Consider the following 25051-nt stretch of genomic DNA (forward strand, 5'->3'; position numbering starts at 1 on the left):
TTGTAAGATTGTCAATAATATTGATTGTTGTTTGACTATAACAATCAATAACATTGATTGTCATTTGATTCTTCTCGGATTATTATCTAATACTTTAAATTAAGAGACTTTTGCAAAAAAAAAAAAAAAAAGAATTATGATGATAGCAATGCACAACATTTTTTAAATTTGCAAAAGTAGAAAATTTAAAAGTGATGACCCTTTAATAGCCAAAATTGGTGTTATAAGCTATTTTTCTCTAAATGTTTTTGTCATTTGATGCAATTTCCCTTAAATTAGTATTGGTTGATATTTGAAAATGCACAAGAACTGGATCCAAACCCAGAAACTACCTCCCTCTCAATGAAATAAAAAACATTGCTTTAGTTGTAAACTAAATGCAAGAAGGCAACAATTAACCACATTATTATTTAAGCAATTTAATGACTAAAAAATGTAATTTATTAATTTTAGTTAAAAAAATTGTTAAAAAAAAATTAAAAACACCCTTTTATTATGCAAGCTGCAATCCTCGAGTTAAGGGTGTAAGAATAACTCGTCTAACCTCAACCCGGACTACCCAATCCCTATTATATGGATTGGATTGGGTTAGATTAAAATGTGGGTTGGGTTGGGTTGAAAAAATTGAAAATTTTCGAGTTGGGTCTCGTATTGGGTTGGAGGATTAACAATTTTGGTTCAACCCAACCCAACCAGAATTAATATAATATATATATATATATATATATATATATATATATATATATATATATATTATATTATATTTTTTTTATTATTTATTTAATAAAACTTAAAAATATAATTAGATTAAGTCCAAGTGTCCCTTTCTCTTCTAGTCTTCCTCATGTGTGCTTTCCTCTTTTCTCCATTTCTCTTCCTCATGTTGAATCTTCTACTCTTCTCATATCTCAAATCAGTAGCAACAGTGGCCATTCTTTGACAAAGCCTCTGTCTACTCCTCATCTTTTCTGTCGTGGTCATTCTTCACGTTGGAGTTCGATCAACCATTTACAAAGCAACAACTCTAGGAAATCGAGGCCATTTAAGCTGCTTATCATTCCACTAGCACCAAAAATGCTAACCAAATTCCACATCTGACAAAAACGAGGTCTCATGTGTTTCTTTCGACATCAACCGTCAACTACCTCATTCCATTTTTTCTCAACAATCTCCAGATTTTTCTCCTTTATCGTCCTGTCGAGATCTTTTCTTATCTGTACTGTAAAATGTATTGTAGCAAATGTGGGAAATTTGGGAAACATGGCTTGTGGTTTTCGAACTATATCAGGATCTAGGGTTTTTACTTAAACATATTAATGCTCATTGCACAATAGATTAGAATTTAGAAATAGAAAAAAAAGATATAACCCGACAAACCAACCCAACCAAACCCATATTTTACGGGTTGGGTTGGGTTGAAAACTTAATTCGGGTTATTCGGATTGTGAACCCAAACAACCAAAAAATATGGGTTGGGTTGAGAATGTCTCACAACTCAACCCAAACCTGTTTACACCTCTAACTCTACTCTTGAGATATTTTTCCATTAAAAAAATTCTGAAAAGAAAAGAGAAATTGAGAAGGAGAAGTTAAAATTGGAATTTTGAAAAGTAAATTAAATTGATTGAGGACTTTATTTATTTTGTTGTCCTATTTGCAATATTAAAAAAAATGGATGACATGAACTATATTTTCTTTGCTACATGTTGCAAATTTCCAATATTTCTTTCTATATTTTTATGAGTTAAGATAATTATTAGTCAAATTTAAAAGAAAAAACCAGTTTTTAAAAGTTATTCTATTTTACTTTTCAAGGTTTGGTTTTGTATTTTAAAAATCCAAGGTAACATTTAGTTATTTTTTGTTCCGTTTAATTATTTTTTGTTCGATGTGCATGTGTTTTCTACATCTTGGACTCGTTTCCAAATTCATAAAAATAACTATAATTGATAGCAATTTTAAAAATAATAATCAAGTGTATATCTAAAACAAATGCAAATATATATAACAAGTCTATCAATGCTAGACTTCTATCTCTGATAGTTGATAGTCTATCAGCAATAGACCAATATTTGCAATATAGTCTATTAGACTAATAATCTATCATTAATAGACTTCGACAAATTTTGCTATATTTGCAAATTTTTAAAATGTTGTAATGTATGCTAATATTTTGAATCTAATTGTTATATTTGCAACTATTTCAATTTATAATCAACAAACAAAATTGAATCTGATTCATATGTATTTGAAAATTGTGTTGTATCATTATAGTTACAACCACATTGCCCTTATTGTTCCAGCAGAAAAGTTAACAATTTGACATTACAGTTATCGTTTAGACCCTTAGAGGTAAAAGTGAAGATAACCATAACTATAAATATGACATCTTTACCATTATTTTTACGACTACAGTTACCATTTGACAATAAAATTTCATATTATATAATTAGCAACAATTCAAGTACATTTGCAATTAAAGTTTACTATCATTCATTTATTGATAAACGGTAATAAAATAGGAAAATTGCATTAGATGACAAATTTTTTTTTTAAAAAAACTCATATTATCTATTATTTGCATATGATAAATTTGACAAATATGACTAGTAATTAAGAGTCGTCGAATGATAATCTACTTTTAAATTTGTTATTTTTGTAATTTAAAAAATATAAATGACATAACTTTATTATCATAATTTCTTTCTCTTTTCGCTATTTTTGCAAACTCCCCCGGTAAAATAACCCTCACATGGACGGAGAGGACCCCACTTTTCTTCTTCCATCTTCCATCTTCCACTTTCACTTTCACTTCCATCTCTATTTCTCCCTAAATTAGTATTTCCCTTCCCAATAACCCAATCAAACCCAAGAGAAGAGTAAAATTGAAGTCTCCTCAACTTCCTTCTTTTAAGAAATATAATACCCCAATCCCCCTCTCCTTTTTCCTCATCCATCATTTCTCTCTTCTTCCTCTGGTTTCCGTTTTAATAATGTCTTCCCCTTCCCTCTTCCACTTTCACTTTCACTCTCACTCTCACTCTCACTCCCATTCTCATTGAAACAACAACACGACCCACTTCCTTTCTTTCTAATAAAAAATTTCTATGGATTTCGATCTCGAAAACCCATTAACTCATCTTCATCAACTTCACTCTGACGACGCTTCTCTCTTTCTCACTGAGTCCGATCACATGCTCTCACCCTCTTACCTTCATACTCTTCTCACTTCTCCTTCTGATTTCGCCGTCCGGCGAGACACCATTTATTTCATCTCTCAGGTACCCATTTTCTCCTTTTCCTTTTTCTTCTTACAATATTTCCCCCTCACTCTCTTTCCTCCTTTGCAGTGCTGTTCTAACTCTAACATCGATCCACACTTGTCTTATCTCGCTGTCAATTATCTTGATCGTTTCTTCTCCTTTCAGGGAATGCCGGTAATCCCCTTTACCCTTTTTTTTTTCTTTCCATTCCCCTCTTTGTTTTTTCTTCAATATTTGTTTTCCTTCTTCTCTGTTGTGTTACAGCAACCAAAGCCATGGGTCTTGCGACTTCTTGCGGTTTCTTGTGTATCGCTTGCTGCCAAAATGAAGCAAATTGAACACAACCTCTCTGATTTTCAGGTATTATTGCATTTTCCTTTCTGCCTTGTATCCTAGTCGCAAAAAATACAGACCTAACTCAATTTTGAAAACAGGGCAGTGAGGGATTCATCTTTGATCCTCAAACAGTACACAGAATGGAAGTTCTCATCTTGGGAGCTCTTAAATGGAGAATGCGCTCCATCACTCCTTTCTCTTTCATCCCTTTCTTCAGTTCCCTCTTCAAACTCAGAGACCCACCATTGTTGCAAGCTCTCAAAGGCAGAGCTACAGAGATCATCTTCATAGCTCAAAACGGTAAGGAATTAAACATCTTCGGAAAAAAAACGTATGATTTTCCCTTCACTGTATCAATAAACAGAAATTATGTTTGTATCGTAGGGATTGAGCTATTGGAGTTCAAGGCATCTGTAATTGCAGCTGCTGCTCTGCTGTCTGCTGCACACGAGCTGTTCCCAATCCAATACCCATGCTTCAGAAAAGCAATCATCAACTGTTCATACGTAAAAAAAGTAAATACCCCAGGTTCCACTTTAATGTTAAAACGTAATTTGATTTGTGTTTAAGAGAGAAGAAAGAAATAAATGCAATGAACTGATGAAAAAGGAAATGGGCGGGGAACTGCAGGAGGAGGAGGAAGAGGAAAAGTTGGTGAGATGCTTGAAGGCAGTGGAAGAAATAGTAATAAATGGACACGAAAGAAGAATGGATGAAATGGAAGAGAGGTCAGAGACAGCAGGCAATGTATTAGACCACCATTTTTCGAGCTCAGAAAGTGAAAACACGTCGGCCACGAAGAACAGAGGAGATAAAGATGAAGGGAAGATGAGAAAGGTTGGGTACTGCAACAATCAGAGGGTTCAGATGAGAGAGATCCAGCAATGTTGATGAGACGATCATGAAGATGGAAAATGACAGTTGAGTGGGCAAAAATTAGATTTTTTTTTTTCTCTCTTTTTTTTTTTTTTTTGTTGGTTTTGGTATTTGTATTTTTATGAATTTGTGGGGGTGAAGGTGAAGGATAAGGAAAGGGGAAGAGGAAGAGGAAGAGGGGAAAAGAGGGAATTTTTGTTCCTTTTTGTTGGGGAGGGACCAAAGACAAAACTTAACTTTGAGAAGGTGTTGTTGTTGGTAAGAAGGTGGTGGTGGTGGTGGGGAGTTGGATTTAGGTTTTGGGAGTGTTTGTTATTTTGGGTTTTAGTGTGTGGTTCTTTTGTCGCTTTGTTTATGGCATCAGAATAACTCATACTTTAATAACAAGTTCCATAGTTTTCCATTTCCTTCTTTTACTCTCTTTCTCACTCCCCACACACACATATATTTACAATCAATCCTCGCCACACTTACTCATGTAATTCTCTCACAAATATATGGAATCTAAGCTTTCATCAATGCAATCTATTAATTATTGCATTGACAATGGCATGTCCATTGTAGTCCTAACGCGTGACAACAATCTTTATTTTTCTCACACGATATTCATAAGAAAAATGTATTGAACGATGACCATTAGACATGATCATCTCTAACTCAATCCATTAGAAAATGTGATAGTGTCTTACGATGTACGAAGATTAGATGTTATATATTTATGAAATCAAGTAATTAATTATAAAGGTACTTGAGAAAAGATGTCTCATTAGTCCTCGTCAATTTCATTTATACTTTCTCTTTTTTTTAAGATCAATATCATAAATTATCGATGGATTATAATTTTTTATAAGATTGGTTTGATAACTATTATTTTATTAAATTTTAAATAATATTTAAATGAGTGCGAGATGGAATTACTTTTATTTGTATTCCACTCTCATTACAAATAATAATCCATGTAACTAATGGAACAATAGGAGTTAAAAAGATTTGAAATAAATGATTGTTTATAGATTTGTTATTTTTAAGTACAATATAAGCCAAGGAAGATTTGAAGCACAATCATTGGGGAGGCCAACCCACAAAATATATAAGTTAGAGATTTCTTTGGCACGTGTTCTCTCATAAAAAATAAAAAAAAAGGAAAGAAATTTGACTGCATAACTTTTTTCTTTTCTAAGAAAACATTTCATTTGAAATCTAAATTCTAACCATGAAAATAAGATTAATTTTATTTTTCCTTTGAGAATATTTCTAGAAATATGATAATAAAAGAGAAAAACAACTCATAAATTGAAATATTGTTGTACAAATTTAATCAAATAGCTAAAAAAAGGAAGTCAAGGAATTTTGACTAGGGTCAATTTTGTATCCCAACATTTTTCTTTTGAATTTTTAGAGATAAATTAAAAAGCAAAAGTTTAAATTCTCAATCTTTTTATTTTTATATATCTACACTTTTTGACTAATCCTTCAAGGGAGACCAACTACTTCTTACCCTCCTTCTCTGCCCAGTGCGACCTTGAGAATTCATACATAATTCAAACACATTATTACATGTCATTTGAAATTTGATTTAAATCACAAAACTATTAAGTATATAATATTATAAACCGGCAAAATACTTCACTCTATAGAATAAATTTGAAAACAAGAAAAGCTCACAAACCAACAATAGAAAATACCAAAAATGATCCATTCAACACATGATTAATTGACCATATGCACGCGTATAATTCTTCTTCTAAACGATCATGATATGCGATCGTCTAGTCAATGATACACGATTGTGTAGATCAAAATCGACCACATGCGTGCGTGTAATTCTTCTTTTAAACGATCATGATACACGATTATGTAGGAAATGATATATAGATTGTTTAGTCCTTTTTAACATTGGAAAACATGCTTCATGTAATTCTTCTTTTAAAAGATATCATGATATGTGATTCTACAGAAAATTATACACGATCGTTTAGTTCTTTTTAACGATGGAAAAAACGTTTCAAATATGTTAATCATACTAAGCTATCATGTTGACTAGGTAAACAATCATTTATATAATATCAAAGTGATGTTTAAACGATTTTGATATTTTGGAGGAGGATTTGTACGAAAGAAAGCGAAGATGGAGAAAGAAAGAAAAAAAATGAATAAAAATAGAAGAAAGAAAATCTTGTAGATTAGGAGATAAGAAATATGGAAGGGAAATATGAACAAACCCTAAAAAAGAAGAAGAAAGAGAAATGACGAATCGTATACATAACATTAAGGACAAATCTAGAATTTACGAAAAATTTCTACTCACTTCATGTGCTTTTTGACTTTGTTATACGAACCATAAATATTTTAGTGTTTTGTTATATTTATGAAAATTATCATGCAAGTTTATAACACAAAACGTTTATTTTTCAGTTTTGAAGAGTAGTATCTAAAAATATCGAGTGATATAAAATTTTTATCAGCATTTTCGACATAGGATATATTAGGGTGAATATTAACTTTTTAAACTAAATCCAATTTAATATATGTTTATATCAACATATCTATTATTGGTTACAAGAATGGTTAAAGTTTTGTAGAAGAAGAAAGTGAAAAAAATAAAATAGAAAGTCAAAAAGAAAACCTAATATTTCTGCACAGTTAGTTGAAATATTTGAAAAGAAAAGATGAAGACTTAGGTGAGGGTTTGTTAGAAAGAAGAAAGAAAGAAAATATGAATTTTGTATTTTGTAATCCATTTGAATGGTCCCCTATAATGTGATTTCTCTATCAAACATAATTTGGACCCATTTTTCAAATTTTTGAGGTCACTATTCTCACTGCACACAAAAGATGATAACTACTAGACAGAGGTGTAGAATGAGACAGTACACGAAGAGATAATAAAGAGAGAGAGATCAGAGAGAAGGATTTAAATTCATAATAATCGATTAAAAAACAATCCTCCAATTTGATTATTTCCACTTAACTAAAGAAGAAGACTTTAGGTTAGATTCTTGTTTGAAGTCTCTTATTTTTATAATTTATAAAGTTTCAATTTTATATTATGAAACTAATACTACTACTTGATTTAAACTTTATAGTATACTTCCTCCTCTGACTTAAATTGATTCCTCGAAATGTGAGTAGTTTTTAATTTGAAAATTGTTTTCGTGATCAACTTACTTTTCTTTAGGCCTGGGTCGTTCTTCTAACATTATATTAAACTGAAAATTGAAAGTGAGCATATATTTTGTGTAGAAAAGCCAAGTGTTCTTTCCTTTGTTTGCTTTTTGAGTTTTGATGGATAAGAATCCTTTGGTTGGAGAATGAGTCTATTTGGAGTGAAATACACGTAAAGAAGGATTCGATTCAAAATTAATTAGAGTGTGTGGGTAGTGGTCCATGAATTAAGAAATGATTTGTTATTAAACCCCCCCTAAAGTAGTGTCTTAAGTTAATTAAAGGGAATTGAAATTGAATTCACACACGTATATGACACATAACTCATAACATTATATATAAATTTAAGGGAATCTCATTGCCCTATTGCATGTTAAACTTTTGAGGGGGAACGAGGGTTCAACTTGGGAGTGATATTATGAGTAGAGATTTTTAAAACAATATATGTACAATTGATTATCTAAAAGTAAGTTTTTAACCATCCAATTTTAGTTTGATTCTAAGCTTTTAAATGATTTTTAAATACTTATAATTAATTTTGAATTACTATGTATGATTTCAAAAATCGGTTGTCCATAGTTAGACGAAAACGATTGTCGAAATATAGTCACCCATATTCTAATAGAATAATAAATTAAAATATTTACAAGCTATAACAAAATTTTGGATTCTATCCGTGATAGTGTTCTATCACTATAGCATATCAATGACTACCAGTGATAGAATTTGCTATAGGGTGGTGTAAATATTTTGTAAAATCTACTATTTTCAAAAGTTCTCCTTTTATTAATTTATTTTTAATAAATAGCTAATTTATTGGAAGTTGTTGGATGTCAGTTACTGAAAAGGGATCCTCGAAAATTAAACAGTTATGATGTTGGAAAACGATAATATGAGGTTATCGGCAATGGTTGCATGAAGTTGTTCGTCAACTATCATAAAAAGTAATTGTTTAAAATTGATTGGTGATTATTTTGAAAAGCGGTCATCAGAGGTTAGCTGGCATAGCCGTTGCAAAAAAATGATTGTCAACAGTCGTCAAGAAACAGGCGACAGGGACATGATTAGAGGTTGACTTGCAACCACCCTAAAAAAGTATATCATTGGAAGTTTGTCAACGATGACCATTGAAAAATGTCAAAAGTTTGTCAGTCATGGCTATCAAAAAATAGTCGACAGGGACGTGATCAAAGATTGACTTGCGACCACCGTAAAAAAAACTATCATTGGATATTTGTCAATGACGACCGTTGAAAAATGTCAAAAGTTTACCCGTCATGGCTGTCAGAAAAAAAATCATCGAAAGTTTGTTGGCAACAGTTACAAAAAAAAAAGAAGTAATCGAAAGTGGCCGACAACGGTTGTCAAAAATCACTTTATTAGTGTTGCTTTAAAAATAAATTTAAAGTGATTTTTTTTTATTTTTCAAAAATCATTTTTATTTTAGGAGAATGGTCAAAAATAGCAAATTTGACAAAATATTTATAAGCTATAGCAAAATTTAAAATTCTATCAATAACAAACATTTGATAGATACCGATATTTTTCTATCAATGACATTGATAGTTAGCGATAGAAGGCTATCAATTTCTATTATTGATAAAATATTTTTTTTTTGCTATAACTTGTAAATATTTTAATTTATTTTGTTATTTTGAGAAATACCCATTTATTTTATTGCTAAACATAATTATTTTAGATAAGAGTGATTTTGACAGTAGCAAAAGAGGTAAATGTAATCGGGGGCTAAAGGTTGGTGGCTCGACACTAATGCATAACGTCATGTCTGTCATTACCTTAATCTTTTTAGAAAATATAATGGAACAAAGGATAAGAATTTTCTTGTAGGGGATCATCACACAACCAAAGTAGCTGACTATCGAGAATTGGAGTTGAAATTCACCTCTAGCATGACACTCATCTTGAAGGAAGTGTTGCACACTCCTAAAATTTGAAAGAACCTACTCTCTTACTCAAACCATAGGATCATATCTCATTACTACAAAAATATACTCTCTTGACATTTTTTAATAGTCAAGAATTATTACACTTAACGGTTTTAAAATCGTCATTGAAGCCAACATCAAGAAAGTTGAAGTTCATAATAGTTAATAAACGTTGATATTTTATAAAAGTCAAGTATACAAATGTTCATGACATGTAAAAATCGTCAAGTATGTTGTTGTTAACGACATTTAAAAAAAAGAGTCAAGGTATACTTGTTTATGACATTTAAAAAACGTTAAGAATATACTTGTTTATGACATTTAAAAAGCGTCAAGAATATGAATGTTTATGACATTTTAAAAACGTAAACAATATATTTGTTTATGACATTTTAAAAACGTCAAGTATGCTTCTGATTTTTTTAAAAAAATTGTAATTCAGTTAATATTTTTGTTTCTGTATTGCCCCTGTAATTCATATAGTGTGGTCCAACAATCTCATAAATATGCATGAGGATATTCATCAAATACAATTTTAAAACTTTTAACATATATGAACATTTCACCATATATATATATGAAAATTTTGAAAACTATACAGGTGTCAGTTAAGCTAAGTTCATGTCGACCTTTAACATCATTTTTATAATGCTAGAACACACAAACTTTTGATAGAAATCTCTTTTTGAAACACTCTTATTTTAAATCATCTTTCAATATAGTAAAACAGAACCACAAAACACTTAAGAAGAAAACCCCTCTTCATTCTCTTCTCGTGGAGAGTGAATAGACATTTTCTTAATCTTATATGTTAATCCCTGTTGAATCAGATTTGATATTTTCTTAGCCATATCTTACTTGTCACTTAACATCATACCGCAAATAACTTTGACCACGACACTTTTTAAGAATAACCTTATCGCGTAGTTATATTTTTACAAGAAATTTTTCTCGCGAACTAACCAACTTTTACTCGCTTAGAACCCTTATCGCGAGTTTAAACTTCAAGGCTTCCTCACAGACTTCTTCATCACGAAACTTTTGGTTCTTATCGCAAAGTCTACCCAAACGCCTAGTCGTTTCAAAACTTACGCGAACTTTCTTTTGAAAGCGTTTAGACTTATTGATTCTACTGCAAACTCTTTTTTTCTCAATACTTCCTTGCGAATTAACTTATTCATCGCAAAACTTATTCTAACAATAAAAAAATTTATAGCTTAATCCTTTCCACTCATATATTCAAAGGCCAATTTCTATAGTAGTTTTAGCTAAAATTTTACTTTCTATACTCAAATTAAAAACAGATCTCACAAAAACAAACGAGGAAGAAGATCGGTAAGAAGAAGGTTAAAGATATGAGAATAAATAGAGTAAGATTGCATTATCTGGGTTGTTGAATTTCATTGTTGGGATTTGGTCAGCTTGTGGCGAAAAGAGATTTATTATTTTCACGACAAATCAAATTGACTCTTATGATTTAACAAAAACTCTATTATTAATCCTTACCCCCTTATTCTTCCTCTTTCGGTTTCTTCTATCTTATTATTGTCTCTCACTCTCTCCATCTTTGAATCATATCATTCTCCCTTCTACTCTATTAGTTTCCCTCTCAAATTTCACTTCACTTCAAACAAATTTGAATTCTGGATAAGTTCTTGTGATGTAATTGTTTTGATGTTAAATGAGATGATTTGTATGATAATTAAATTAGGGAGATGTTATAGGAAATAGAAATGACACTCTCGGATGTGATAGAGAATTTGATGTGGAAATTAAGAAGGAAAGAAATCGGTGGAGTGTTTCAAAGGATTGATTAAAGCTGTTGAGGATGCTAAGATGGAGCTAAGAAGAAGAAAGCAGAGAAAGAAGAAGAAGGTCGACAATGAGAAAGCGCGAGGATGAACGAGCGATTGATCAAACATGGAAAATTGAGTGTATATTCGGTATTATTATAAAAAAACTAAGCCTTCTGTGTTTTTCATTTATTTTTTTGCTATTATATGTAAATTGTTTGGAAACATTGCAATCTATCAAAATTTCCCTTTTTATTGTTCTCCCACCCAAATAGATAATAAACATATATATTTATTTAAATCATTATTCATTGTTAATTTAATTTATCGTCTTTTCTTGTTCAATCAAATCGACCATCTCTCCTCATTAACTATCTTACTTTGTAATAATTATAATTATGTTTCATTATATAATTAACTTTACTTTTCCAACTAAACAAAATTCACATTCTCTTTCCTTAGTTAAACTTTCATAATAAACTTTGATCTTTAAAAAAATTAAATATTCTCTCTTCATCAAATCCAATCAACTTTATTCTTTTTCCAAAATAATTATTCTCCCACAAATAATATACATTTCTCTTCTCTACCAAATACAAAATCATTCTCTTAAATAATCATATTTAACGAATATAATTATCTTTTCTATTTTCTACAATAAATATATATACACATATACATACATATTTATCTACAACCAAATTTCCACTATTCAAATTACTTAGATAACATCCGAATGATTTAATTAATTCCAATTTTCACCAAACCAAATTATCCTTGAAATAAAGCTCAATAAATTAAACATAATAAAACAAAACTAAGATAATTAACTCAAAAAATTATCTTAATTTTCGAGGTGTTACAACCAAGCTATGTTTTAAATACTAATTCTTTATGCGATGCAAGAAGACTAAGCTATGCGATAGCAATATTTCAAACATTGATAGTAAAAAAATTTTAAGTAGGGGATTGTTGAATGAATTTTTTTTATGTTAGAAAATTAAGGTATGTGATATAGCTATGTTTTAAACGCTAATTCTTTATGCAATATGAGAAGATTAAGCTATGTGATAGCTATGTTTCAAACGTTGTGCTAATGCAAACTTGAGAGTATTTCATGTTTTAGTTTTCAAGTATGTAATATTGATCATGACTACGCGATAACATGAGTTATGCAAGATAGCTACGCAAAAGGTTCGAACATCTCATCGCATATGTTGACATCCTAGGAGAGATGGTCAAGCATAATGAGATATATTAATGTCATGATCTTTATTACATATTTAAAAGAATAAAACATTTTATTACCATTTTGTCAACATAATCTCCCCGTGAACAAAAGAATTACAAAATTAATTTTCCAAAAAATTAATTTCCAACAGTCTATTGATTCTCTCATACTATATATGCACTTTCTCCACTCTTTCATTATACATGCGAGAAATTTTCATAAGCAAGAAAAACTTTCTTTAAAACATCTTCTTTGAGTTTACCGAGCAATTTTGAGTATTTATTTGAGTGTTGAGACTCCAATTGATTTCGATGCAAAATCAATTGAAGAACAAAAGTTGTTTTTTCTTGGGGACGACAAGGCAATAATTTTGTTTGCACAAAGAAGCAGAGCCGCGAAACTTCTTAAAGAGAGCGTGATCCACGACCTAACCATTTCTTAACTATTCTTTGTTTTTCTAGTTTTGCTATTTTAACCACTAGGTGTTTTGTCCAGTTGGCGAGATAATCAGTACGCGACTTGACTACTCGAGATATCGTACCTTGAGCAAGACACAAGGCAAAGTGCAACATTAATAAGAAGCTAATATTTATCCAACTTAATTTAACTCAATAAACATCTGTTTGTACCATGGACAAAAGGTTATGGATTCAAATCTAGATCGTTACTATTTTTTCAAACATTGAAAAACTTGATTAATGAGGAGAGACAATTTTGTTTTCTGTTAAAAAAACTGAACCAGTGGATATATGTGCAGTATATTATTTGACATTAATATCAGTATGTTGATGTAGACACAATAATGGCATAGAGGATAGTTATGGTTTAACAAGCATGTGAAACAAATCCCCCTTTTTAGCGCATGACGCAGTCATAGATCACTAGACCATATAATTAAAACTGAAAAAAAAAAAAAGGCAAGTTTACAATTATGTAGTTTTGAGGCACAAAGTTGGTGAATTATTATTTTGGTGACCACCGGGAGAACTTGAGTTTATATTATTCCTTCAATTTCTGGTATATGGTTATTAAATATTATTTGCGTTTATTCACTCTAATTCTCAAAGCATTTTTTTTAACATTATCTTCAAATTCTAAGGATTGGATGTGATTTTTGTTTATTTCATATCACTTTTCTAAACTTGGGGTATTATATATCATCTTTTAACAAGAGAAGAAGTGAGTTGTGGAGGCTTGGTTTGGAAATTTTAAATTGATTGGTATTAAGTATTAAGTAAGGGGTGATTCATAAATGCATAGAGAGAGTGGGGTAAGGGTTTTGTTGGGTGTAGGCCTTTGTAAGAGAGTGGCGCTTTGTCTCCTATTAATTCCTTTCACTGTTCCTTTGTTTAATTAATACCTTACCCTCTACCAATTCCTTTCACTAACTATATGCAGCCTTAGGTGTTACCACTGCTACCTTAGACAAATGCTTTTTCTTTTTATTTAAATCATATTACTGACAGTATTAATTATATGATATCCTTCTTTTTCTTTAATAGCCGAAACGAAATTTTCAGAATGTACCAAGGATTTCCCTACAATATTAGATAAGAAGGCCATGCTCCCCCCCCCTTCTTTCTTCCTAGCTTTACATTATTCTACCATTTCCTTCCTCTTCATCTTTCTATATTGTTTTTATTACTTTTACTATTCAACATTTATGATTTCTTTCTATTACTGTATCTTTTCAAAACAATCGTATATGACAAAATTGTTAAAAATGTTTATAAATATACTAAAATCTCATGGTGTCTATCCATGTCTAATAATGTCGATATTGGTAGATTTTGAAATTTTGCTATATTTTTAAAACTAATCCTTAATATTTTATTTTTTTTGTTTTTTTATTTTTAATTTTGTCGAGACGTTCTTATTCTTACATATGTTATTATTATTTTGTAAACACAAATGGGGCATTTGGGGGAGGGAAAAAGTTATGAGAATAAGGGTTTGGATAATCCTAGGACTATGATAAAACTAGTATATTATGAGAATATGTGTTTAGAGAACGATTATGATAACTCGTGTTTCATATGTTTTTTCTAGGGAAGGATTATGATAGATAGTGTTATGATAACATTTTTTTGGGTGAAGGATTATGAAAGGTAGTACGAGTTTCGTTGAGATTAGAAGAATTGAAAGAAAATTAGAGAGATTTCGAGCAATCTCGAGAATGAGTTTGGCCGAGATTGAAGGTAAAAGAGGAAATTTGAAGGATCTCGAGACTATCTTAGGGCTTTGTCGGTCGAGATTGGAGACAGAAAAGGGTTTAATTAGTAATCTCGGGTTGATCTTGGACTTATTCGACTGAGAGAACTATAATTTAAATGTTTAATGGAGTTGGATCTGGTGTTTAGACATGCAAAGACTTAGAATTTTGGTAAGCATGAGCTGACAAGTTTATAGGAATTTTATGATGATTAATTTAACTTTGGATTAGTATAAATAAGATTTTACCTAAACTATTTGTACGTTTTACCTTAAATTACTTTCGGGAAGGGATGTTGGAGAAAGAAGTCAAAAGGAAGTCTTCAACTATTGAAGAAAATCGTGGAGATCAAAATCAGTGCATGACAAAAATAATTTTAAGTTGATTTGTTATCAAATGATTAAAGCATGATTTTATGTTTCCTTGTTTGAGTAAATTGATTTCTAAAGAAATCTATAAGCAAGCTTTTACAATTTGTTATTTAAAGTATGATTTGAGCTTTACTAATATTTATCGAGATTTACAAGCAAGGTTACATGTTTTTAATTAGAGTATTTAGAATGTGTTTGAGCAAATAAATGATGAGTTATGAGTATGCTTAAATTTCCTTGAAATAGAATTGTTTACTTTTCTAGAAAGATATATGCAAAAGCTTGAGTTTAATGAAAAAGATTTTAAGCAAGAAAACCATGAAGTTCTATATACCAAGATCTTGACAATTAATGTGCACAATCAGGAATATGGGGTTTTGTTGACCACTTAGACAGCTACCGCCAATTCAGTTAGGATAGTATGAACAGTGCTCTGCTATCTTCACCGAGATTATTAGATCAGACATGGTAGGTCGAGCTAGTTAAAATGGTAGTCGAGTTTTCAGGGTATAGAGGTAACAAAGATAAGCAAGTAAAGATTTGTTTTAGAAAGCAAAAGATTTATTTAAGAAGTTTTAAAAAATTTATACTTATTGTTATATTTCATGAAATGTTCACTACAAGAAATTGGAGTTTTTTTTACGCTGAAATAGACATCAGTGAAAGCAATGGTGGGAAAATGCCTCATCCCTGTGGTAGTTGTTAGTTTGAACTCAGTATATGAAGTGTTTTTAGTTTATATTTTGGTCTAGGCAATATGTCACTAAGCATGATCATTGCATGTGATATGCTCATTATGTCTCTCTATATCTAAAAAATACTTCTATGCAACAAATCATTAGTCAAGATCATAGCATGGCATGCAAGATGCTCACTCTATACCTCTTCATTGCATAGTAACTAAATCCTTGTTGAGTACAAGTTTTCCTACTGCTTGTCCAAATGAAAGCGAAACAGTAGGTTTACTTGAATAATCCAAGATTGAACACAAGGAACTGATTCAAGACATTAGTTCTTGGATTCACTTATCATCTAGGTGGTAGAAAATAATTAAGGAATAACAAATGTAAAGAATGCGAGAATAAAGTAAACTACTTAAGTAAGCCTTGAGAGTCTGTAAAGAATGAATGAGATGATGAAATGGTAATGAAAATTAAGTTGTATGCGAGAAGTGAGTGAAGGAATATCTATGCATTATAACGTGATTAAGCAATGTGATAGTCTTGATGCGATATAGCTTACTCAAACTTGCTTATGATTAATACGTGCTTTTCTCAAAGTCATTACACGCCACACATTGTCACCTTTCAGGATCCATATGACCAAGTATGATTAGGTGAGATATATCTAGAAGAATTCACTTATAAATCATATAGAACTTCGCAATTAAGGACAACAATCACTCAGTGCTTAATGCCCACACTTATTCAACTTTTGGGATATGAGTGATGGAAGTTATCTCACAAAGGAAGAGAAAAATCTTTCATGTGCGTGTTAGCCATGTTCTTGCTACTTACCCTCTTAGGTAGTTGGCGACTTACGCTGGGCAAGTAATGAGAATAGCTCAACTAACACGATAAAACTTGTAAGCAAAACTTCTTATCAAGACTTATCACTAACCTAAACTACAAATAACACATTGACTTATGGAACGTGAAGAAATGATGGATTGAAAAGGCATAAACATGTAATACATATATATATCAAATAATATAAACCTTTCGCCATTGTACAATATGAACAATATATATATGTTATAAAGAATATAAAACTGGGAAGACCAAGAGATGGAAAATATTACAAGTTAGAGGAAAGCATGAAATATAGAATGTTCTCCACTTGAAAATTAAGCTCTCACTCTACAATCTGATCGAAAGAGAAAAAGATGGATTTTATAGACAGTGGAAAGGCTACTCCTTTCCGTCTCTCTCTAGGTTTTAGCCCATTCAGGCATTGAGATGGCTCATTCAAGTGTCTTTGTGGTTCATTTTGACCTCATTTCTTTGGTGAAGAAGGAGACCTTTTATAGACAGCTTTTGGTGGGAAAATTTTGATTCTTCTCAACCTGTTAGCATCGCATGCTGAAAGCTGTATGTGGTATGTCACATCATCTCCAACTAACATTCTTGTCTTCTAGTGAATCTTTCTCGCGTAATGACATAATTCCTCATCTAGAGACTGTTAATCGTAAGGCAAGTCTTTCTCGCGTAACACCTCGCGAATTCTTCTACGATTCATTTTCTTTTTATTCGTCAATCTTGCGTTAAAATATGGTAAAGTGTTGTAAACAGGCATATTGCTTATGTAAAGTGTATTTCTGAATACTTATAAATTTACAATATAAGCTACGCATTTTGATTTTTTTCTTAGGCATTTCGACCTCGATATTCTATATAAGAGGCTACAATAATGTGTATTTCTACACGTTATCACCCTGACGCTAAAAAATACACGCTAATCAAGACAAGTAGTTTCGACGACTTATTTCACGATGTCAACGAAAAATAAATTAAATATTTAATTTGGTCAAGGCGTTGCTGATGTCTATGTTGACGACGTCGGGTGAAAGTATAATATAAAATAATTGTTTCACTTCCCTTGACGCCATGCAAGAGTCGTCGAGAGAGATGGATCCTATCCCCGTCGTCATAAGTAAAGTGTCGGGAAGTGGTGGAAACTATTCTCAATGTTTTACTTATGACGTTGGAGAATAGGGGTGGTTTCCCACCTGTCTTCAAAGTGTGTCGGAAATTCTCCTATGAAAATCCACTTCCAGTTCTTGTTCTGAAAAGGAGAAGGTCAAGAGAGAAGACGGTTCATTAAGGTAAGTGGTCATCTATATTACCTATTTTCCATTTATTTGAACACAGAACACATAGCACAAATATATCCACAAAACCACAAATATATCAATGAAGGTTAATTTCATATCCATGAAACCAACTAGGAAATAATTCAGAGCCTCAAGCCTTCATCAATGGTTAAGGCAATATGCTATTTCTTTTCTTAATTGTTTTTCCTACAATCCACTATATAAGAGAAGAAGGTATATGGGCCAAGGGCTTTATTTTTGAAAAAAATCGTTTATTTTGATCTTTTACTTTTCAAGATTACTAGCATTTCTTTAGAATAGTTTTTCTTAGTATATAAATCTTGGTAATCGCATTGCCAAATATATGCATATATATTTGGGTGATTGTTCATCTAACGGTTGTGATTTAATTTTGTTAAATTATAACCTCTCATGAAATTAACTCTCTAATGCAAGTTTAATTAATTTATTTATTTGAAGTTGAATTTGTATGTTTTTTATCGAACTTCTCACGATCTTTACATATATTCTTGTAAAGTTACTTAGCATTTTATTAACGTATCTTAACATTGAATTACATAAATTATATGTATAGATTGTATACTATATGAATGTTTGATATTAAATGTATATCTTAGAATTACAATATGGTATTGAAGCAGCGAAGAAAGAAACAGAAGAGTATGATCATAAAGACATGGGCTGAATGTGCAAAGAGGAAAGTTGAACATTATATTAATGAGGTGCGTTGAAAAAAAGAGGTTGCTTCAAACAGAAAACGACCTTGCTCTGGTGGTCCCATAAAATTGATTGAAAAGAGAGGAGTAGTAGATGACAAGATCGAGAACCTAACATGTAAGACATATAAATAAAATTTCTCACTCGCCTATTAATTAAATGTGATTGATAGCCAATTTAATGTCCATTTGTTTTTTATCTTTAGTTTTGAAAAACTAAACCTATTCACTCCCTCCTTTGGACTGATTTGCATATTTCTTAAAAAGAACGTTCAGTTCTTAATTAAATTTTTAAAACAAAAACCATTCTTTCCTAGCTTTTAAATTGTGGCTTGGGTTTATTTATTTAAACCATTGATTATAAAAAAATAGCAAATGAAAAAAAATGTGGTTAAAAGAGTATCCATAGGCTTCATTTAAAAAAAAAAGAAAAAAAAAAGGTTTATTTCTTACTTTTGAAAATTGGTTTTGCTTTCTTCCAACTTCTTAATCGTAATTTTCATATTGTCTGTATAAACATTTAAATTATATATATAAATGGAATCTGAAGTAAGTTTTAAGATGAATTTTAAAAATTCAATGATTATCCAATGTTTGCGTAAATATTACCACAATTTATTACCTTTCTTCAATATATACAACATTGAACTTTTTCCAAATCGAAAATAATTTAAGAGTATGTGGCTGATTTACAAATTTGAATGCACCTGCTCCGCCCTTCAAAATCTCAGTTTTCCTTAAAGTGGCATATTCCAAGAGTTTTGGAAAAATATGGACAACAACTAATGTACAATCTTCCAAATGCATGATGATCATACATAACATCTGTATAAAGTAGGAAATTAGAAACAATATGGTTGGATGTTTCTAATATGAACACCAAGAAAAGTAGCTAGCAGAACAAATCACAGTAATTATGGTCGTAGGCTGTTTCATATTGTTGTTGAGGAGAAAACATTTCAATTCCATAGTCTACTGAGAATGCATTTGTTTCATTGTGATCCCAAACATATGGTTCTGTCCAGAAATCATCATAGTACCCACTGATCTGCAGCTGATCAATATTATAGTCTTCCATTCTCCAATTTATTACAGTCCCAAAATTATCATCACTTGAAGATGTTTGTTGGGACAAACATGAGCTGCTTTCTAGGATCCCAAATGTGCTTGAACAGTACTCCGCGAAGTCCTTTGATGTTTTTGCTTCATAAACATGAGACAAACTTAGATCCTTTGGTTTTCCCTCATGTTTTGTTGATGATTCTGTTTTCGGCTTCACTTGTTTCTTTAAGTGAGCATTCCAATAATTCTTTACTTCGTTGTCTGTTCTTCCGGGTAACTTTGCGGCGATAGTTGACCATCTTCAAACATTAAATAAATACATGATTTCATTAGTTATATTATATTATTTGTTCATAATTATACAATACAATATAATTCATTCAAACTATCTCCGATTTTTTACTTCATTTTGATACGTACCTATTTCCATGCGTTTGATGCAATTTGCAGATTAATTCATTTTCTTCATTTGTGTAGTTTCCTCGCTTAAGACCCGGACGAAGATAATTCAACCATCTCAGTCTACAACTCTTCCCACATCTCATCAATCCTGCAGAAAATTCCGCATCAAAATTAAATTAACTAAGGGTTAGATATGATCACTTTTTGAATATTTAAAAGTCAATTTAAACAAATGCGGATTGCAAAGTAGGTTTAAGTACCTGCAAGCCTTGGAACCTCCCGCCATTTCCAAGGGCCGTATTTCTCGATGTAAGCTCTAAGCTTTTGATCTTCTTCCAAACTCCAAGCACCTCTCTTGACTCCATCCTTATCAACAACAGGAGCTCGCACCATTATGTTGTTGTTGTTTGTTTGTGAGACACACATACAAAGAGAGAGGGAGAGAGAGAGTAGTGAGTGAAAGTATGACATAAACTCATATATCAATCTCTAATTAAGAATTGTATAGTATCCAAGTGAATATATTTAAAAGAGTTGCAATAGAATCCGCAGAAACTATAGGGAATGGAATATAAATAATTTAAGGATTTTAGAGTATGAGACATCTTACGCGTGGAGTGGGGGCCTATACTCCACAGAGGGATGACTTGAACGTAAAAGCCTACAAGATTAATGACGTCATTGGAGCGATGTCAATGCAGGAAAATATGGGTGTGAACATAAATTAAAAGGAATGGCTGAAGTTTAATTTTAAAAATGTGTAAAACGTAACAAACGAGATAGCTGATTATTGTTGTATTATTACCAAAATATATTCACAATCCTCACTCTTCCTTTATGTCTTTCTCAATGTGTGTTGCACGTTCTCCATCGCTTTCAATTGTTTTTAATAATCATTCAATTTACTTCATCCTCAATTAATCCTTTTTAATTTTCCCCTTTCCAAATATTAATAATATATACCCAACATTTCTCACATTTGGTGAGATATTATGCAATAGTATAGGACGAAGAAAAGTAGTCGTGTGTACGAATTGTTTAAAAAATGGTATGGTAGTGATTTGTGAGAAAATACTTTTTCATATTCCTAATTTTTTATTTTTGTAACGTTGCAAATATTGTATTTTTCTCTGCTTCTTATAAATATATAATTCCCCAATTGGGAAAACTACAATTTCTGGTTTCTATTTGTTGTGTCATTTCTCTCTTTACACACTAAATTTGTATGTGTAATTAATCCTTCAAATTATTTATCATTCCATACCTCTTTATCAACATTGGATTATGCCTCCCATTGTGTCCAAATGTCGGGAAGTGAATGTGACAACATCCCATTTAATTGATTATCAAGATTGGTTTCAACCCTATCATGAGTATATTGAACATGGAAAGCTTCCATAAAGAATTCCTGTCTTAAAACTCAAGGGAACCCGATAGACCAAAAGCTTGATTGTTTTGGTTCGAGCTTAGTGTTGTATGCAATAATGTTGTGTGCGCAAATATCTAACTCTACATGGTGAGTCATTGATCATGATCACTGCATACTATATGCTCACTATGTATCTTTTCATCATGTAATTACTAAATCCTTATTGAGTACAAGATTTCATATTTCTTGCCCAAGTATATATAAGCGAAACAATAGGTTTTCTGGGTAATCTAGGGTCGAGCAAAGGAAATTACTATCAAAGCATTAGTTCTAGGGGTTTCTAGTCTTCCTTTGAATGGTATAAACGAATTATCTATATAGTGTGGTAAAGTGCAAGTTTATGCTATATATACTTATCTACACTAGTCAAGTGATGACTATAGCTTAGCTAACACGATAAACACTAGTCAAGTGATGTCACCCAAAATCAATTTTCAAGTTAAATTAACTTACATATATGACTATCTAAAATTTAAATTGGAGCTATAATCTCAATTTAAAATTTACCATGTTGAAGACAAATTAGAGTATGGTCGAGAGCTCATATTTATATCAAATTTTAAAATTTGTTATGTTCCAAATTTAATCCCCTAATTCAAATTAAAAAATTTATCTTCCAATTAAATTAAATTAAAAGTTGAGAGATCCAAAAGGTAATACCAAAGCTTAAAATTTAGAAAGAGATTAAAGATCTATCACAGATCTATGATGAAAGGTGGTGAGGGCCAATGAGATTTGTCAATAATTTTCCTTCAAATTTCATCCACACAATGAGATTTGTCAATCTTTCCTTCTAGTTTTCTGTTTTTTCTTTACCTACTTTTTAAATTTTATTTATTTATCTTTATCTACGGAAGAATCACAAAATATTCTCAACTAAAATTAAAAAACCATAATTCGGTATTCATTTTATTTTTTATTTAAAATTTTAAAAAACAGTGCCTATTTTCTCCCCATTTTTTACTCATAGTTTTATATTTTCTATATAAGCAACAAATTTTAAAAATAAAAAACAAGTGTTTAATTTTTGTTTAGTTCATCAATTTTGGCTTTGGATTCTCTGCATAAATAGTAGAATAAAAATGAATAGATGAAAGTAGTATTTATAAAGCTTAATTTTAAAAAACAAAAAGCCAAATACTTTCTGTACAAAATCTTTAATTCCAAATACAAGCATAAATTTTGATGCTGATTCTAATGAAAGAGAGAATGAACCCGGAAAAAAGAAAAAAGCAAACTATAATCACATCGTAATCAAATCAAACAATACCTAACTTTGGTGTTTTTAAATGTTAAATTTGGGACAGCGATAATCTTCTCCACACAGTCTTCCCTGTCTTTGCCATAAACTTATCTTCTTGAGATTTTTTTGCCTTTCATTATGAAGACTCAAATATAGTGTTCACTGTGTGAAATGAAGAATAATCTTCGTTGCTCTCATAAATGCAGTACAAATGAAGGGACCTATATATAATTTCATTGGTTGAGAAGATTTTTGATTGGTTGAAGGGTTTTTGTCATAATAATTTATAAAACTACATCGATATGTACAAAACAAACTCGTCATGTTTTGTGAGAATTTCCTTCGAAACAGTGAAACATAAACATCATCTCGTGTCTTTAGTAACGTAATTAATATCTTTAGGTGTAAATATTTGAAAGAGAAATGTAAACTAAAAACTCTAAACCACATACTTTAATTAAAAAAGCTGCAATGTGAACTAGAACAATTTCGTTTGAATTGGGTGTGATTTTGTTCTATTCATGTTCTCAGATTTTCCATGGCGAGGTTCCCTTCATGTCGTCAAACTTCAAGGACCAAGTTTGACCTTTCTAGGCTTTTCATACCTCAAACGTCACACTCTATCTTCCTCAACCACACCTTTTTTTTTTTCTTTTTTTATATTATTCTCCTTTGCCTTCGATGCTGTATGGTATTCAATTTTAAACAACATATGGATATAAAAATTTCTCCTTATCCATGAGTTCAACATCAACTTAATAATGAACAAAATACTTTCATTCGCATATACCATAGAGAAATGATGTAAAATATAAACTATAACTAATTAACTATATATGTGGATATTATTATAAATATTGTTAAATAGATGTGTCCATCATGCTTCATATGTCACTCCAATGACATGTGTCTCGACGAGTTCTATCCATTGCCAAGTGTTACTCCTTCCACATTCCATCTATATTGTCAAATATCTTGGAAGACAACCATCTTTCGAGGCCATGTAATGTATCTCATGCATGCATAATTGTAAATCACACGATATTAACAATAAAAGTAGTTAGACTGTTATTTTCTGTTGTATTAGTTGTATTAGTTAATCTGTTATTTTCTGTTGTATTAGTTGTGTTAGTTAATCTGTTAGACAGTTATCAGTTGCTGCCAAGAATCTATAAATACCAAGCTTGGTTGATGTAAATATCCTAGACATACAGAAATAAAGAATTTACTGCAGTCAGTAAATCTTTTCTCCCAAATTCTGCTTCTTCTGTTACACGATATTAGTTGAAGTTCCAAGAATTTCGGAGATCGTGGAATATCCTGAGTGTTATAGATATCATTTTAATATTTTCTCCATATTGAATTTTGGTTGTGTACTCTTAATTTCACAATATAGTTTTAATAATAATAACTAATTTAATTCATTAACTTTTGTAATTAATTTTGATTCAATGAATGTCTTGTAACATCTATACAATTTTATCAATTAAATCTTTAAACTATTTTATTAAGATAATGAGTATTTAAATGTAATCTTAGTAAAAGGATTAAATTGACTGCGGCTATAACAATTTAGAAGTTTAATAGAAATAATGATATGTTACAAACAATATTTTTTGTTAAGTATAAATGAGGGTGTTATACACTCCAAGAAATAATATATACGATAGCTAATGAAAAAGACTATAAAAACATTTGATAGCGCTTTTTATTGGAGCTATAAAAATATATAATAGCGTTTTTATTAGAGCTATAATAAATTTAGATAGCTTAAATAATGTGTTATCTTTAACATATTAGCATTTTTGCAACAGTATAATATAGTATTTATAGCTGTAATATTAAGTTATAATATAGTATTTACAAATGTAATATTAAGCTATAATATAGTATTTACCGTTGTAATATTAAGTTATAATAATACTATTGTATCGTTTCCAATTATTATAATAATTATAATAACGTTTTGATAGTATTTCATTTTATGCAATATAAATCTTTCTATAGCTTTAACTTGTGGCTATGAAAGAGGTAACTTTTTCTCTAAAATAATTTTTAAATTAATTAGCTTTTCATAAATTTTAGTTGAAGAACTCAACTTTAGTTAAATCTACACACATAGATACTTCACAGCACAATAAATACATAGCTTTCATTTATAATGTATTAGAAT

The 25051-nt window shown here is 30.6% G+C and overlaps 2 protein-coding genes across 2 annotated transcripts; one reads left to right on the forward strand and one right to left on the reverse strand.

The window, feature by feature from the left end:
* The first annotated feature begins 2819 nt into the window (after positions 1-2819).
* On the forward strand, positions 2820-4882 carry LOC101212222 (putative cyclin-D6-1). The gene is made up of 6 exons (XM_004140005.3): positions 2820-3281; positions 3351-3437; positions 3528-3623; positions 3698-3899; positions 3984-4114; positions 4230-4882. Exons 1-6 carry the CDS (start codon positions 3108-3110, stop codon positions 4488-4490), a joined length of 951 nt encoding a protein of 316 aa, XP_004140053.1. The 5' UTR covers positions 2820-3107; the 3' UTR covers positions 4491-4882.
* Positions 4883-19391: 14509 nt separating this feature from the next.
* On the reverse strand, positions 19392-20783 carry LOC101211981 (transcription factor MYB10). The gene is made up of 3 exons (XM_004140004.3): positions 20467-20783; positions 20225-20354; positions 19392-20103 (listed from the first exon to the last, which is right to left on the reverse strand). The coding sequence occupies exons 1-3, from the start codon at positions 20675-20677 to the stop codon at positions 19635-19637; spliced, it is 810 nt and encodes a 269-aa protein (XP_004140052.2). The 5' UTR covers positions 20678-20783; the 3' UTR covers positions 19392-19634.
* Between the last annotated feature and the right edge of the window lie 4268 nt (positions 20784-25051).

The sequence above is a fragment of the Cucumis sativus genome, chromosome 6, assembly GCF_000004075.3.
Source record: "Cucumis sativus cultivar 9930 chromosome 6, Cucumber_9930_V3, whole genome shotgun sequence".
NCBI classification, from domain to species: Eukaryota; Viridiplantae; Streptophyta; class Magnoliopsida; order Cucurbitales; family Cucurbitaceae; genus Cucumis; species Cucumis sativus.